Source organism: Panthera onca, chromosome A3 (assembly GCF_046562875.1).
Source record: "Panthera onca isolate mPanOnc1 chromosome A3, mPanOnc1 haplotype 2, whole genome shotgun sequence".
Classification (NCBI taxonomy): Eukaryota; Metazoa; Chordata; class Mammalia; order Carnivora; family Felidae; genus Panthera; species Panthera onca.
The window spans coordinates 49,870,276-49,887,007 of record NC_138341.1 but is presented as its reverse complement, the minus strand read 5'-3'; the positions used below and the strand labels follow the sequence as shown (position 1 = coordinate 49,887,007).

Here is a 16,732-nt window from a genome sequence, read left to right as displayed (position 1 = left end):
CACAGTCTTCTGACCTCATATCTTGTTTCGTAAATGGCCTCAAATTTTGACAGAAGCACCATCTTCCTTCTTTTTCCTTCTGACTTTGTGGGAAGAAAGAAGTGGTGTTCCTGCTCCTAGCACCCGCCTCACCCTCAGCTTGTTCTCCTTCCGGTTGACTATGACGGCTGTGATCTGCTGGTCCATGAAGATCAGGATGGTCACCAGCAGGGCAGGTAGGATGCTCGCCAGGTACACCCACCACGGGTTCTTCCCAAAGGGGGCCACGAACCAACCTCGGTCAGGCCGCGTAGGCTGAGCGGAACAAATGGAAAGGGCACTTTTCTCTCTCCTTTGTCCCAGTGCACTTGCTGTCTGGGCCCCCACTCTCCCTGCCCTCCCACCCCCAACCTGGGGTGCTTTTTGAGTGCAATCTTTTCCTTTCAAGATGTTAGGCACCTGCAACTTTAAAGAGACCATGGAGGCAGACAGACTTGGGAAGGACATGGTGTCTGCTGAACTAAGATCACTGGTGGCAGCCACCCTGCGATTGGTTGGGAATGGGGAGGTGCAGAGCCAGAGGCTGTTGGGAAAGAGCTTGCAGTCACTAACTGCAAGATAACAAGAAGCGAGAATGAGACCCAACAGGCAAGAATACAGAGCCTGACGCTTCTGCCTCTCCTCTGAGTCACCTGTCTGGGGAGCATTATAGGATGCTCTGTAAAACACCAAACATTAATTCAGACTTGCATATTAAGAATGAGGGATTAAAACTGAGAATAAACTGAGGGTTGATGGGGAGTGGGAGAGAGGAGAGGGTGGGTGATGGGCATTGAGGAGGGCACCTGTTGGGAGGAGCACTGGGTATTGAATGGAAACCAATTTGACAATAAATTTCATATTTAAAAGAAACGAGGGATTATCTGTGTAGGGGCTGGGCTGAAATTTATCTTTTGTTTTATCTAAGAGAAAGAGGTACTTTCTGTGTTTAAATTACTTTAGGAGCCCTGAAGTAATACCGAGGAGGTCAAGCCCTCAAAGGCAGGGAGGGTCAGTTCTAGAACCTCCAAGCCCAGTGCAGGTGGATGGTGCTCCTTGTGAGGGAGCAGGGCTTGAGTTTAGCCACGAGCAAATACCAACTCAGGACTGACTGGGACTTTGTGCAGCAGTGATTCTCAAACTGGCAGGTTCCAGAAAGCCCTGGACGGCTTGTTAAAGTGCAGAACTCTGGGTCCCACTCCCAGACCTTCTGATTCCACAGGTCTGGGGTGGGGCTGAGAATATGTATTTCTAGTAAGTTCCCAGGTGATAATGTGATATTAGTCTGGGGACCACACTTTGAGAATTGGAATTCTAAGGGATCATTTTCAATAGACCCCAGGTGGCCCTGCTTATAGACTGCCTGAGCCATGGGATTGTAGAGCCTTAAATGGAAATCAGGGAGGCTTCTGCCAGGCTGGTGGATGGGTTTCAGTACCCTCTCCTTTCAGTGGCTACACTGCAACATTTCACTGTGAATAAGTCCCCAGCCTACCATCTCAAGGGACCCCCCACCACCACCGTCCCCCCCCATCCCCGCCCCACCGCCGAGGCTGTGGGGAGGAAGGGGGGAGCATACACACAGAACCCACAAGTCGCTTGGCTAAGAGTATATGAAAGTTTGATCAGCATAGAGGGGAAAATAACTGCAGCTGGTGGGCAGGCAAAGTTAATGCCTGGAGCAGGGGCCAGGGGCAAACCTTGATGACGCTGGGCACATGCAGCTTGGGGGTTGCCAGACCAAAACAGGCATCAATTCCACAGAACAGCAGGATGGAGAAGATAATGGAAAAGTCTGCTACCAGAGCCCGGACCTGCAGAAAGGAGATGGACAAGTGAATGAAGCACCCTCCTGCTTCCTGAAGGACTGAGTCCTCCAGCAGCACAAGAACGGTTAAGAACTTGGGCTCTGAAGTCAGCAGACCTAGGTTCGAATCCTGGCTGTGCCCTTGCCAGCTGTGTGACCTTGGGGAAGCATATCGTCTCTTGGATTCTCAGTTTCCTCATCTGCAAAATGCAGATAATGACAGCACCTACCACATAGACATAAGTGAGCGCTGACACATTCAGAGGGCTTTGCATACATTACTGAAAGTGGGAAGTGTTATATCCACATGGCATGGTAGCCATTGCTGAAGATATTTCCTGGTATGACAGTCTGAACTCATAAGGGGTGGTGAGGGCAAGGCTAAAGTCTAACGGAAATCCTAGCTCCTGAGAATGTGTGGCACATTGCTGTACTGCCACCTGGGCTGGGAGGGAGCTCCTCGGTTCTGCTGGGGACGGACCCCTGTCTGCTCTCAGACCTTCTATCCATGAGAAGTCCTTACCCTCTTGCTCCGTCTCAGGATGCCCATCCTAGACCAGATTCCTGACCTCACCCCCCTGCCCCCTGACCAATGTCTACACTGCCACCTTGTCTGTATCTCTTCAGAGATAGCAGTTTCCAGAGAACAATAGGGAAAGAAGTTAGGAAGGGCAGGGGCAGGCGATGGATGACACATTGAATGCATTCCCTATACCCCCTACTCTTCTTTAAAATTGTTAGTAAAATAACATATACAATTAATTAAAAACCCACAGAGTGTAGAAAGCAAAGTCCCCTACGCACCTGTCCTCATTTCAGATATATCCATATGTCTGCTTGATTTTAGTTGTTCTGGTGATTTCCTCCATGTCATTATCTAATATGCTATACTTTTGGGGTGCCTGGGTGGCTCAGTCTGTTAAGCGTCCAACTTTGGCTCAGGTTATGATCTCACCGTTCATGAGTTCAAGCCCCGCTTCGGGCTCTGGGCTGACAGCTCAGAGCCTGGAGCCTGCTTAGGATTCTGTGTCTCCTTCTCTCTCTGCCCCTCCCTCGCTCATACTCTGTGTGTGTGTCTCTCTCTTAAAAAAAAAATAATAAAAACATTTAAAAAACTTAATATGCTATACTTTTATATTTTGATTTACTAATTTAAAGCATCATCTACTGATAAAGATTTAGCTTACTTGCACCATCCTTCCTGCCCTTTCCTCATTCCCAATCTTTGCAAGTTATTTTTAACCTCTTTCTATGGGTTTCCTTTGTACTTCCAAGTTATGAAATTAAACCTCTCTTTCCGCTGACTTTGCCAGTCCCTCTCATGCTCCATCATGTGAGGCTAGCTGCCCCCACCCACCATCCTCTTCCATCCGTGACTCCTCCATGTTGGTCTTCACATTGTCAAGGCTGAGAACAATCATACTGTCTTCCATAAACATATGTTTTTTGTGTGTTTTATCTGTGAATTGATTCTAAAAGTTGAAAATCAACAACAGCTTAATATTACTACAAGCAGATAAAATATTGGTCATGGCAGAACCAAGCAGTATGCACATTTACGACTCTCTTTCTACAATACTCCCAACATCCAGATCAAAAAGTTATTAAGTTAAACCATATGAATTTGCCATTTTTTAATAGGGTAAAGCAGTCCAATGCAGGCCATATACTAGGTCCAACCTAGTATAAAGGTGTATATAATAAACAGCTGTGAACTCTACCTTAAAAATGAAAATATAGCCATTCAGTCGATGCCTCTCTGTCATCCAGTGGCATCCCTGTCCCTGCTCTCTAGACAGATCCACTGCTCTGAATTTGGATTTAATTATTTCCATGAATGTCTTTATACTTTTACTAAATACGTATGCAGCCCTAAACAAAATATGACATTGTTTAGCACATTTTATTTATTAAAAAAAATTTTTTTTAAGTAAGCTCTATGCCCAATGTGGGGCTTGAACTCATGACCACAAGATCAAGAGTCACATGCTCTACCTACTGAGCCGGTCAGGAGGAGCCCCCAGCACGTTTAAAAATTTTACATAAATGGTTTCATATTATTTGTAATATCCTGCAGTTTGCTTTCTTTGCTCAACCTTGTGTTGGAGCTATTTTTCCTTATGGATACATGTGGTTGTAGTCTATGTGTATGCATTGCTGCTTTATGTTCCTATGACTGTTGCCCATTTCTGTCTTCATTCTCCTGTTGATAGGTCAATCTGGATTATTTTCATTGTTTTCCTCTTAAAAATCAATGCTTCTAAGAGCATTCTTGCACACATGTGACAATTTCTCTGGGGTGTATTCCTGAGAGTGAAAATGCCCACTGGAAAATCATATTCATCTTCAGTTCCATCAGAGAGTGCCACTGGCTCTCTGAATTGCTTCTTCCTGTTTACACTCTCACCCGCTTTTCATCTCCAACATTTGTTATCCCTCAAGACCTTCATATTTTTACCAATCTGATGGATATGCAATGGTATAATCTCATCCTTCTTTGCAGTACTAAATCCCAGGAGGCAACAGAGTAATACGTAAGAAATTTGAGGGAGAAAAAGTTTGGGTAAAAAAATTTCCTATTATATGAATTATATTTCATTCTCCAGGAAATCAACATTCTCAGATGCAATCATGGCTCTAGAACTTTTATGTAAGAGGTTACTTGGATACGATCTAGTTGGAAGTGGAAGGGAAGGAATTTGCCTTGAGGATGCATTTGGATTGCGAGCACTCTATTGTTTACTCAGCTTGTATATTGCAAAGCTCCCTAAAGAGCCTTTTATTTAGTCCTTATGAAATATTGGAAAAATCCAATCATTCATATCAGTTTTATCATCATCATCATTATCATCATCATTAGTTATAGTAGTTGTAGCAGTAGCCGTAATATTTATTTAAGATGGCTTTAGGAGAGTGCTCATGGGATTTATGGTGGAAGAGTGTTGCTAAAATTCTTCTGGGTGCCCCTTCCCATGGCACAGTTATTACTCACATATGCAAGTGCTGTTTTGATTAATTAATGTTTTATTCTGGCCAGAGAAAATGCAATTAAAACTAGTACTTAGCATCTCAATGGCATAAAAAGTCAAATACTCAGGAATAAATCTAATAAAAAATGTGCAAGAGTGTGGGGCATCTAGGTGGCTCAGTTGGTTATACATCCACCTCTTGGTTTGGGCTCGGGTCATGATCACATGGTTCGTGGGTTCGAGTCCTGAGTCAGGCTCTGCAGGGACAGCTTGAGATTCTCTCTCCCTCTCTCTCTCTGCCCCCTCCCACTTACACTCTCACTCTCAAAATAAATAAATAAACTTTTTTAAAAATGTGCAAGAGCTTAACGCCAAAACCTAAAAAAATTATGGAGAGAACAAAGAACTAAACAAATGGTGAAGTATATAATATTCATGGTCAGAGACTCAAAATTTAAAAGGTGTCAGTCCTCCCCAAATTGACATTTTTTAAAAAATATTTACTTAGTTTGAGAGAGAGAGAGAGAGAGAGAGAGAACATATGGGAAACAGAGAGAGAGGGAGAGAGAGAATCCCAAACAGGCTCTATGCTGTCAGTGCAGAGCCAGACATGGGGCTCAATCCCACAAACCTTGAGATCACGACCTGAGTCAAAATCAAGAGTTGGAAGCTTAACTGACTGAGACACCCAGGCACCCCTGACATGTAGAGTCAATATAATCCTATCAAAATTCCAACAAGTTTTTATTTTAGTAAAATTTACAATGCTTTTTGGGAAAGAAGGACAAAGAAGGAAAGTTTGGTCTGTAAGGCATACAGGCTTTGTATAAGTCACATAAATGAAGACTGTGATATTGGCATACAAATAAACCAGTCAAACAGAATAAAGAACCCAGAAACAGACCCCATCATATGTGAACATTTGACATATGGCAAAGGAGGTACTGCAGAGCAATGAGAAAGGATGGTCTTTAAAAACAAATTGCTGTGTGTGTGTGTGTGTGTGTGTGTGTGTGTGTGTGTGTGTAGAAACACTATCTCACACTATATGTCAAAAGTAATTCTGGTAGATTGTGAATATAACGTGAAAGGAAAAACAATGAAGCTTTTGGAAGATAACAGAATATCTTCTGTCCAATAGTCTCCTTGAGGAACATTTTGGTATATTTGATTATAATAAAACTAAGAATTTCTATTAACCAAAAGATACCACTAAGAAAGTAAAAAGGCCAGTAACATAGAAGATATCTGCAACACATATGATCACAAAAAGGTTTCTATCCTTTTTCTGTATAAGGAATTTCAAATCAGAAAGAAAAAGACAGACCACCCAATAGAAAATGTGCAAGAGATTTAAATAGGCACTTCGAAGAAGAAAGTCAAATGGCTATATAGCCAACAAACACATAAGATTTTCAACTTCATTAGTCATTGGGAAAATGAACATTTTAAAAACACAATGAGATACTACTACACAGAAAGACTAAAGATAAAACTCTAACAATACCAAGTGTTGCCAAGGGGACTTGACAATAAGAGAACTCAGTTCTCTCTGACTCTAAATCCATGCTCTTAACTTGAAAAACTCTGGTGAGCCAGTGCTGATGTGATGTCCATCCTGTCAGTGGGCCACAACCCTCACAAGGAGACCCAGTGAGGCTTCCTTGTAAATTGCCTAACTGTAGGTCCCCTCCTAACTGCAAGGTGAGCTTACCTTGGTAGGGAAATAGCGGCTGAATTTGAACTTCTTCAGGGTCAGGGTCATGGAGTACGTCCCAAAGAAAAGGATGAAGGACATGAGTGCCAGGTCTGGGATGAACTGGCAGGAATTCCCCAGCAGCTGCCCACCGTAGTTCAGACACTCCTTCTTGCTCAGCAGGGACCAGTCCAGCGCTGTGAGGTTAAGGGGGTTGTACTTGGCGATGAAGCACAGGAGAGAAAGGGTCAGGGTCTTCCTGGGGGTTCAGCTGTATCCTCCCCCCTGTAGTCCCCAGGCAGCCCACACACCCCTCCCATGCCTCTACTGCCCCACTGGTCTCTCTCCTAGCTCAACTCTCCTGCTTTCCCTGTTCAATGCCACTGGTCTCAGCCAGGCTGGTCCACTCTGTCCTCAGAACAGGTTTTGTGTTTCCTTTGTTTCCCTTCTGTCTGTGTTGGTCCCTGGACCTGGAATGTGCTTCTCTCTATGAAACCAACTTTCCAAGCCTTCAAGACCAGATCACATTCTACTTTCTCTCTGAGGCTTTCCTCTCCAGCTTGCAGGGTACCTCCTGTCTCCATGGCTAGAAGGGCACATTTGGCCTATATTTGACACATGGCGTGCTCTGCTTTTGCTGTTTCATTACCTTTCATGTTTGTCTACACACGCATATTACAAGCAAGTTTGAGGGCAGGGGCCACGTCTGTCTATGTCCTTTTAGCTCTCAGAGTGCACACAGCTCCTTGCACATAGTAAGTATCCAGGCATAGACACTGGCTGATTCCAGCCTTCCTCCCTCAAAACCAGAATTTGAAAAATCTTAGGTTATTTTGCCAACTGAGCAGTCAGCTGCTTATGCAGGGGTAACTAAAGGAGCAACCTCAAGGGATCCAAAAAGTCCAAAGATCTCCCCCAAAGCCTGCCAGGGGCTGCCCTTCTCCTGGTTTTGGACTTCCCACCATTGGAGCCGCTTAGGCTGGATACCTCTCCTGAGGGCCACTACTCTTCATTACTGGGAGAGGCAGACCAGACCTGATCAGGACTCGTGAGCACAAAAAACAGATCAGATTCAGCGAGGGGGGATTAATAACCTTTCTGGTGCTGGGGGTGGGGGTGGCATTGTTGGCTGGAGTTGGAGGTGCTAGGTAGAAAGGCAAGAAAGAATATAGAAAGATGGCTAGGAAACTGTGACTATACCACTTTTGTGGCCCTGTTTACCATTCCTCACCCCTACCTCCCCTTCGTATGTGTGTGCATGTGCTTGTGTGATATTTCTGCACATTGATTTAGTAGAATGAGATGTGTTTTAAAGGGGGGCGGGGGTTGGCAGTATGTACTTAAGATAAAAATGTGCATTTCCACTGCTCCGCAGGTGATCCTGATGCACAGCTGGGACTGACCCCTGCAAGTCTGGGTTGCCATAAAATGTTCTGTTTTCCCAACTTCTCTCTCTTTCCCCACAAACAAAAGCCCTCAAATATCTGAATAAGTGGAGAAGACTTACCAGAGAGGTGTTGGTGTTTGGCGTCAGCAGGGCTGAAGCATTGAACACGGTTGTATTCGCTGTGGATGAGCACAGGACATGGGAACGCATCAGCAGCTGCTGGGCTGGGAGGCTGCAGCCCCCACCCGGCCCCCACCTTTCCCATCTCCTGCCATTTCTTAGAGCCCAGGAGCGGCCTCCCTCATGAGGGCAGCTCATCGCACCCAGCCCCTCTCCACTCTCCTCACTTTGCCCAGTGAGGACAGGGGTGGTGGAGGAGTCCGGGTCACAGCTCTGACAGACCCACTGGGCCAGGCTAGGACAGCTCCTATCTCACCGTGAAGGGCTGGCTTTAAAAACCAAAGTGAGGAATCTGCTGCCAAGACAAAGTGCCGACACAAACTGGTGAATAATGTGCCTTGTGAATCCCTACCAGCAACTGGCTCCACATCTGTGCTCTTAGACATTTTCAGAGGACTTACTCTATGCCATGCACTATGCCAAACCTTACACACATCATCTTGCTAAGTTCCTAAATCCCCAAGTAGTCTCCCCACTTTTTAAAGATGAACTGAGGCCCAGGGAGATTAAGTAACCTGCCCGTTGCCCAAGGTCACATAGTTACTACTTGGAGAAGTCATGATCCATCCCACACAGGTTGGCCCAGAGCCTGTACACCTTCAAGCCCCACACAGCAAATATCCTTGCCTGTACCTACCCTCCCCCCTCCCACACACACGCTTCTCCTCTCTTCTCTACCTGTCCAAATGTGTTTTTAGGTCAACTGTAAGAAACACATTGGCTTTGATGTTAAATTTTCTAATCTGCCCCTTGAATGCAAGGTGAGAAAAATTAAATCCCAGTCCAGGATCTGAAGGAGAATCAGAGCCCAGAGATGCTGCTTTTAGCTATTTACCACATCCTTTGTTTGGGTACTCCCTTTCCCCAGCCTCAGTATCCCTAATTGTAAGTGGAGCATACAAAGCTTCCCATCACAGGCCACAAGAAGAATTGAGAAGAACTGTAATTCCCTTCCTGTGGGATGTAGCCATTCATTAAAAAGACAGGCCTTGGAGGCTGCTGTTTGCCTTCTCTCTTGCTCCTGCTCAGCATGGGTAGAGAAGGGCTAGGTCCTTCTTGCCTTTCTTCTCCAGGTGGAAGGTGATTAAGTAGTTCCTATGCAGCAGGTTTGGGGAGGGAGGGAGGAGGTCTGCTAGCCAGTTTTCTGGCAATAAATCTGAAATACACTGCAAGTCCCATTTGGCTCCTGCTGGCTATCCATGGTTGATTGGGGACCCAGAGTGAAGTAGAGGCTATTCTTGAAGCTTCCTTCAACCTCCAACAAACTGTTGTGGGGTGGATGTGATCACAGGACCCATCTGTGTAGCCCACTTCTAGGGCAGCTGGGGATGGAAGTGGCCAAGGAATTCAGTCTGACCTAGGGCAGAATATTCCTAAAAGTTCTCCAAACCAGAGGTTTGTTATTATTCTGAAGAATGCTTCACTTACAGAAATCAGGACATCTGCTGCCTTACCTCATACCACTGACCAAGAGAATGTGATGCAGTTACCAACAAAGCATAGAAAGTGGGCAGGAAAGCTAACTTAGGCCTACCCACACAAATGCTAGAGGATTCCCAGCTAATGCTAGAGACTGGAAAGTTCAGGCACCTTTCCATTGCCCAAGCTTGTCAGACCAGATATTCCTTTGATGTCTTCAGCTTAGGCTTAGCCATTCTTTTATATTGGGTAGGGTTTATCTGAAAGCCACTTTGAGATGAAGAAGGATGAAATATAACATGGAAAATTCCAGAAAGGGTCCAAGTATCAAATATTTTTAAATTCTAGTGTTTACAAAGTAGTACTCACTTGGGATTGAAAGCAGCCAAATCAGTGTGTGCAGCATCCATAAATAGAATACAAATCAGTTACAATGGAAACAAGATTAAATTTAAAAAGAGAGCACCCCCCTACAACAAGCTCTTAGGATGAAGAGAGATGGACACTGATAGGGTGCCATAGCCAGACTGGGCTTTCCAGTAAAGCTAGGAATATGGAACATTTTGTAAGCAATTGGCCCATGGACTGGGAAAGAAACCTTCCTCAGTTAGTTCCCCCCACCCCATCTCCTAATGTCTAGGACTTTCCTTTTCACATTATAATCAAAAGTAACTTGTCCTGATTCCAGTTCCTTTACTCTTGGTGGAGAAACTGAAAATCTAATCTTACTAGAGTTAGTGGCTAATAATGGTCCCGTATTACTAATTAATAGTTCAATAGAGCAATGGTTCTCACACTTAAACATGCATCAGAATCACCTGGAAGGCTTGTTAATATACAGCTGGCCCTACCCCAGAGTTTCTGATTTAGCATGTGTGGGGTGAGGCCCAAGAATTTGTATTTCTAATTTCCTGGAAGCTGCTGCTTCTGGGGACCACAGTTTGAGAACCACGGCAATACAGGGACTCAAAAGAATGAGGCAATGTCAGGCACCTGGGCAAGGCCAGAGGGGACACTATTTGGAGGCAAGTGGATTTTATTATGGCCCTCAAATCCAACATTTTTTGCTCCTACATCACCTGTTCTTAGGGCATGTCCATGTTTGGTTTCTCCTGCAGATAGAAGATTCTCTGAATGGCTGAAGTGCCACCCACATATGACCCCAGAATTTGGACAGTTTCTAAAAGAGATCAAGGCCATGTACTTCCAAAAGGCACATTTGTGGGAACATTTGTGTTCAGTCAGTGCAATAAAGCCACAGTTCAGTGGGCACAAGCAGCAAATGGGAGTGCCCTGATGGGGCCTTGGCCACGGAGGTGAGATTCACTCTAGGACACGAGTGAGAAGGGTGTGTAGGTAGGATCTCCTTGTTCCCCCAGCAAGCAACGTGCTCTGGCTCAGGACAAAGGATAGCTTCACCTCTTGATGGATTTTCATGAAATAACCCAAAATTAATGATAGACAAAAATTAAGTCTAGATTGCTTTACAAAACCAGTGCAGTGACAGAGGGAGAGAGTACAAAACTGTACTCCCTGAGGTCAGGACATCTTCATCTCCATGAGGCCTAGCCTAAAACAGGGTGCACAATGATTGTATAATATTTTTGATTGACTTATGATCATCTTTTAATCAATAAGTTGTGTTACAGTGCTGAACACACAAAATCTACTTATGTCAAACTCCAATCCAATCTGGGTATAGATTTGAAAGCCTCACAAGAGTTCTATGAGACTGGCAGGGACAGCATTGATATCCTTCTATTACAGCCAGGGAAACTGAGGTTCAGTGTGAATTGGGTGGTCTCTGGACCTCAGTTTGCTCTCTGTGAGTCCAGCTTAGTAGTGTCAGAGATATATGAATGGATAGCGCTCGCGCGCTCTCTCGCTCTCGCTCTCTCTCTCTCTCTCTCGATATACAGATATAGATCTAGGTATAGATCCATGAGTGTCCTTCCCTGCTCTGTAGCATCCTGGGCACTCTGGGCACATTCCACTAGAGGCTCTTAGGGGCATGATTATGACCGTGAAGGAGGCCAGTGTTTCAGCCTATAGGAAGCCCTAACTTTACAGATGACACTTTTATGGTCAGTAAGGAACTCCATGGGAATGGCACTGAGTATTATCAGGTTGACCAGTTGGTTGAGTCAACCTCCCACCCAGTGAAGGGATTCTTTTAACACCCTTGGTAGACGGACATCCAGAGAGTGTCCAGGTATCTTGTGACCACCCAAGGGGACTGATACTTCTCAGGGTGATATCTCCTACATTTGAGTAGAGAGTTGTGGTGGGGGGAGAGTGAGTAGGTGGGGCGCAGGGCATGTCTGGGGTTACCGGTCACCTGTGTCAGGGGCGACACACTCGCATTTGTAGGTGGTGATGAAGTCAGGCTTAAAGTCCATGTTGATGGGGTAGTACTTGAAGGCACCGATCATCTTCTTGATGGCATCATAGATGAAGATGAAGCTGATGAGGGTGGAGAATCCCTCTTCGGTGAAGCGGGTGATATACTTGATGATAAAGCTGGCATCTGTGGCCACCAGGATAAGGCACTGGATGGCTGAGTGTAGGCCAATCCAGAGGCGGAACTCCATGTAGTCCAGGCCATTGCCTCTGGAAGACAGAGGGAAGGGAGGGACCTCCAGCCCAGGGCTCTTCACTGTGCTTGGTTCTCCAGACTCACCCTGAGTGGATCATCTGTCCCTCCTGTGCCACAGATGCCCTCCTAGGAGCTGTGAGAACACTAGGGACAGGGACAATTCCTGGGTTGGGTTGTCTCCTCTTTGTAAATTCTGGGAAAGAATTTCACAGGGGTGGCAGGAAGAGGCTAAGACATCTCAGTTCTCACAACTTTGATAACAAACACCCAGGGTAAATGAAAAACAGGGAATATCAGAGTGACAGAGCTGGGGGAGGCCTTAAGATAGACTTATGTTGTAGATGAGGCAACTGAGCCCAGGGTGATCACAGGAGTTGCCTGGGTCAGGATGTGGCCTTTGGACCTTCAGCTCAAGACTGCACTGACTTCCCATCACAGTTGCTTACAAGCACAGTGGTGTGAATTGTTTCCTCTTGTCTTGCCTCCATGTCTCCCTATCAGCTATGCTAAAAAGCACTAAGATGGCTTAGAAGCAGGTAGCTGGAGAGAGTCAGGAAGGACCTCCTGGCAGTCCTTCCCATAGGTAAAGACAGCTTTGGTACCTCCTCCCCCTGCCTCCCTTTTGGGCCTATTCTCCTTCCTGGCCTTAGTGTACTGCCCTAAGTGTGAGAGCAGGCACTTGGAACTACCAAGGGCACCTACTTGCTGAAGTCGAAGAGGAGCTTCTCAAAGATGAGGATGGGCCCTGTGCTGCTGAGGATGATGAGGGGCTGTCCCGAGAAGAGGCAGAACAAGGAGCCGGCCATCGCAGTGCCTAGGAAGCTCTCCATCACTCCCTGGGAGATGAGGAATATGAGTCTCAGTGGAAGCTGGAGAAGGGGCCTCTTAGCATAGGTTAGAACCCAGCCAAGGGCCCAGGCTACAGTGCTCATCTGTATTCCAGGCCCTCTCCTCCAAAAATTCTGCTTCCTATCTCCTATTCTACAACCCCTGCATCACCACTGTTAGTCTCAATTTCCATTTGGATAAAGGTCCCACATGACTTCCTTTTGGCACCCTACAGCTTAGAAAATAGGGCTGTCAGTGGATGTGCATGTGATTGTCCTCATGCCCAGTCTACTCCCAGAGGACAGTCCATTCGTCCATCCATTTATTCATTCAAACATCTGTTAGGTGCTTTCAGAGGTCAGACCACTCATTTGCTCAAAATCCTTTAAATAAGTTAGAGAGGGAGGGAGCCAAACCATAAGAGACTCTTAAAAATGGAGAATAAACCGAGGGTTGATGGGGGGGTGGGAGGGAGGGGAAAGTGGGTGATGGACATTGAGCACTGTTGGGATGAGCACTGGATGTTGTATGGAAACCAATTTGACAATCAATTTCATATTTAAAAAAAATAAAGAAAAAAAGAAAAAAATCCTTTAAGTGCCTGCTCTGTACCAGCCATTTTGTTAGGTATTGGGGGCCCATCAGTGAACAAGATAATGCATCTTCAGTCTAATGGGAAATACAAACAAGTAATCAGGCAATTTCCATACAGCACTTTCTCAACCTTAGTATTATTGACATTTTGGGCTAGATAATTCTTTGCTGTAGGGGGATGTCCTGTGCATTTTAAGATGTTTAGTTAGCAGCATGCCTGGCTTCTACCCACAAGATGCCAGTAGCACCACCCCCTCCCAGTTATAACAATCCAAACTGTCTCTAGATATTGTTCAATGTCTCTTGGGGGTCAAAATCATTCCTTGTTGAGAATCACTGCCAAGGAGTGTGATAACCAGGGATAAGTTCAAGGTGTCATAGGAACACACAGGAGTAAGGGGAGTGGTCAGAAAGGCTTCCTAAGAGGTATATATGTAGCAGCTGAGACCCAAAATATGAGCACGGAATTGACCAGAATAGGGTAAGCAGGGTGACAAAAAAAGACTGTCCCAGGAAGAGGGACTCTTACTTACAAAGGCTGGAGCTGAAAGGGAGGATGCCTTTGAAGAAGTGAAAGATGATCAAGATTGATGGAAAACAGAATGGGTAAGAACAGGAAGCTGCGAAAGGGTTCCTTGGGAGAGGAGTCTTGAGAAGCAAGTAGGGCCATGTCATTCATGAAGGCCATGTGGGGAAGCTGGGACTTATGAGTCATGGATGATATGTGCATACCTGAGTGAACCATGGTGTCACTTGCTATATTGGGGGTAGCAGCAGGTCTAGAGGGAAGGCAATGGATGCAATGCTGGCCCTGTGCATTGGGGGATTCCTGGGGGCAGCCATGTGGACATACCCAGGAGATAGTTGGATATTGGACCTGCAGCTCAGGAGAGTGGTGTGGTCTGAAGAGAAGCATTCATCTCAATGTATTTGGGAAAATAGGTCTTCCATCTTGATGTCTGAGTTTTCCAATGGTTCTACCCTGAAGGTCCCATGGGAAAAGCCCCTTGCCTGGGATATGGGCTGGTATCTCTGTTGACTGAGGTTTTCCCCAGGGAGGCCTCTGTTATTGTCATGGTAAGAGCTTACCATCTTTCTAAACATGTCTTAATTCCAGCTAAGAATTTAAGAGTGTTTAAAAAAATGTGCAGAGAAGTCCATAATTAATAACTTAATTGTGCTGATTGTTCATTCACACCTCAATGGGGAAATAACAAAACAGATAATTCCCCTTAAAAGGCTGAGCATCACATAACATATAGAATTGTTAAATCACTATGTTGTATACCTGAAAACTAATATAGCATTGCGAGTCAACTATACTTCAATGATAAAAATTAACAAAAAAGACTAGAGGGCAACTGACACTGCTTAATAAATATAACAAAATAAACTAAAAAGTTTGATCTATTTATGTCATCCTTACAGTGGACTTTAGTAACATGATTTAACTTTAGATCTTTTAATAATGTTGGTTATTATTTTTTTTGAATGGCAAAGGATTACAAAAAGTGATGGTCTGAACCCCATCCCATGGTGGATGAAACCCAAGCCTTGGTTTTGGGATAATAGGATGAAGCTCATTACTGCCACCTGGTGGCACAGCTTTTATGGAGGTTTGCACTCATGTTCACAGTCCGCACACACCTGATAATTGTCAGTGGCATCCCCCAGAAGCCCACCAAAGGTGATTGCGTTGGTGATACAGCCGAGGTAGATGAACAGGATGGCAGAGATGGACTGAATGTGGAAGCCATCGTAGAAATCACTTAGGAACCAGGGCAGCTTCCTCTTGATATCCAGACGCAGGCCACCGAAGAACCTGCTCAAGACAGGCCCGGGGGCTGCTTTCTCACCACAAACACCAGTGCAGGGTCAGGGCTATTTACAGGAGCCTGCAGAATCTGGGGCAAGGAAGGGAACTTGACTAGAGGTGGATGGGGACAGGGATCTTTCCACCAGAACATTTAAAGACAGGGAAGGATTTTCACAGGACTGAAAGTTTGTGGTCAGCAACATCCCTACTGGAAAGGTGGTCACAGGCGGCCTGGATGGGAGAGGGAAAGCCTGATGGGAACATGTCCTGGAGTAGATCTAACATTCCATGGGGAATGGAAATCCTGGGGTCCACAGAAATCCTGGCCGTCCTCCTCAGTGATGTCCCTGATCATCTGCAGGACACCTCCCTGTGTTTGGTAAACATAGATGCGTGCAACTTTAGGAGAGAGTTAGACATCCCATATTTACCAAGGGTAGGTTCTTAATCTTATAACTAGTTTCTTTATTCTCTGGAACAACTGAGTGGGGAATTTTAGGCTTAGAGATAGTGTTTACTGGGTATACTATTCCCCACAGCCCCTAATGCAATGCTTGGCATGGAGCAGGGTTTCTTAGCCTTGGTATCATTGACATGTAGGGCTGGGTAATCCTTTATTGTGGGGCTGTCCTATGCATGTAGAATGTTGAGCAGCATCCCTGGCTTCTATCCCCTAGATGCCAGCAGCATCACCCCTCTAACTGTGACAAACAAAAATGTCTCTGGACATTGTCAAATGTCCCCTGGGGGAGGATGGGGGTGAAGGCAAAGTTACCTCCGATTTGGAACTACTGGCTGGCATAGAGCCAAAGATATATAAAACATGACTCCATTCTCAAAGTCATAATTTACATATAGCTTTGTAGGGCCATGTCCTTGTCCTTTCCTAAATTATTCCAAGAACCAGCAAGGAAACCCAAGCCAGGAGATTCCCTCCATCCTTTCTCTTTTTAAAGAAAAAGAGAAAAGAAAAAATTTCAGATGGTACTGTTATGGATTAAATTGTGTCACCTCCAAAAGACACATTAAAATCCTAACCTCTATACCTATCATTGTGACCTTATTTGGAAATAGGGTCCTTGCAGATGTAATAAAATTAAGATGAAGTCACTGCGGTGGGCCCTAATCCAGTATGGCCGGTGTCCTCATACAGAGAGGAAAGTGTCATAGGAAGACACACACAGGGAGAATACCACGTGAGGACACAGGCTGAGATGGAGCTATGTGGCTGCAAGCCAAGGACACCAAGGGTTGGCAGCCACCAGAAGAAGCTGGGGAGAGGGAAGGGAGGATCCCACTCAGAGTCTGGGAGCTGGTCTTGCCCACACCTTGATTTGGAACTTTTACCTCCAGAACCGTGAGAGAAAATTTCTATTGTATAAGCCACCGAGAATGTGCCACTTTGTTATGACAACCCTAGAA

General features: G+C 45.4%; 1 protein-coding gene across 6 annotated transcripts in view; it reads right to left on the bottom strand.

Annotated features, from left to right (window-relative positions):
• SLC4A5 (solute carrier family 4 member 5) overlaps positions 1–16,732 on the bottom strand; it is a 105,648-nt gene that overhangs the window by 15,967 nt on the left and 72,949 nt on the right. For all 6 annotated transcript variants that reach the window (XM_078444618.2, XM_078444617.2, XM_078444620.2 and 3 more), the window contains 7 exons: positions 15,142–15,316; positions 12,775–12,908; positions 11,815–12,086; positions 7,998–8,056; positions 6,509–6,709; positions 1,719–1,832; positions 133–294 (listed from right to left, as the gene is read on the bottom strand). In XM_078444618.2, the coding sequence (XP_078300744.1) occupies positions 133–294; positions 1,719–1,832; positions 6,509–6,709; positions 7,998–8,056; positions 11,815–12,086; positions 12,775–12,908; positions 15,142–15,316 (1,117 nt within the window). The remainder of the gene's footprint in view (positions 1–132; positions 295–1,718; positions 1,833–6,508; positions 6,710–7,997; positions 8,057–11,814; positions 12,087–12,774; positions 12,909–15,141; positions 15,317–16,732) is intronic.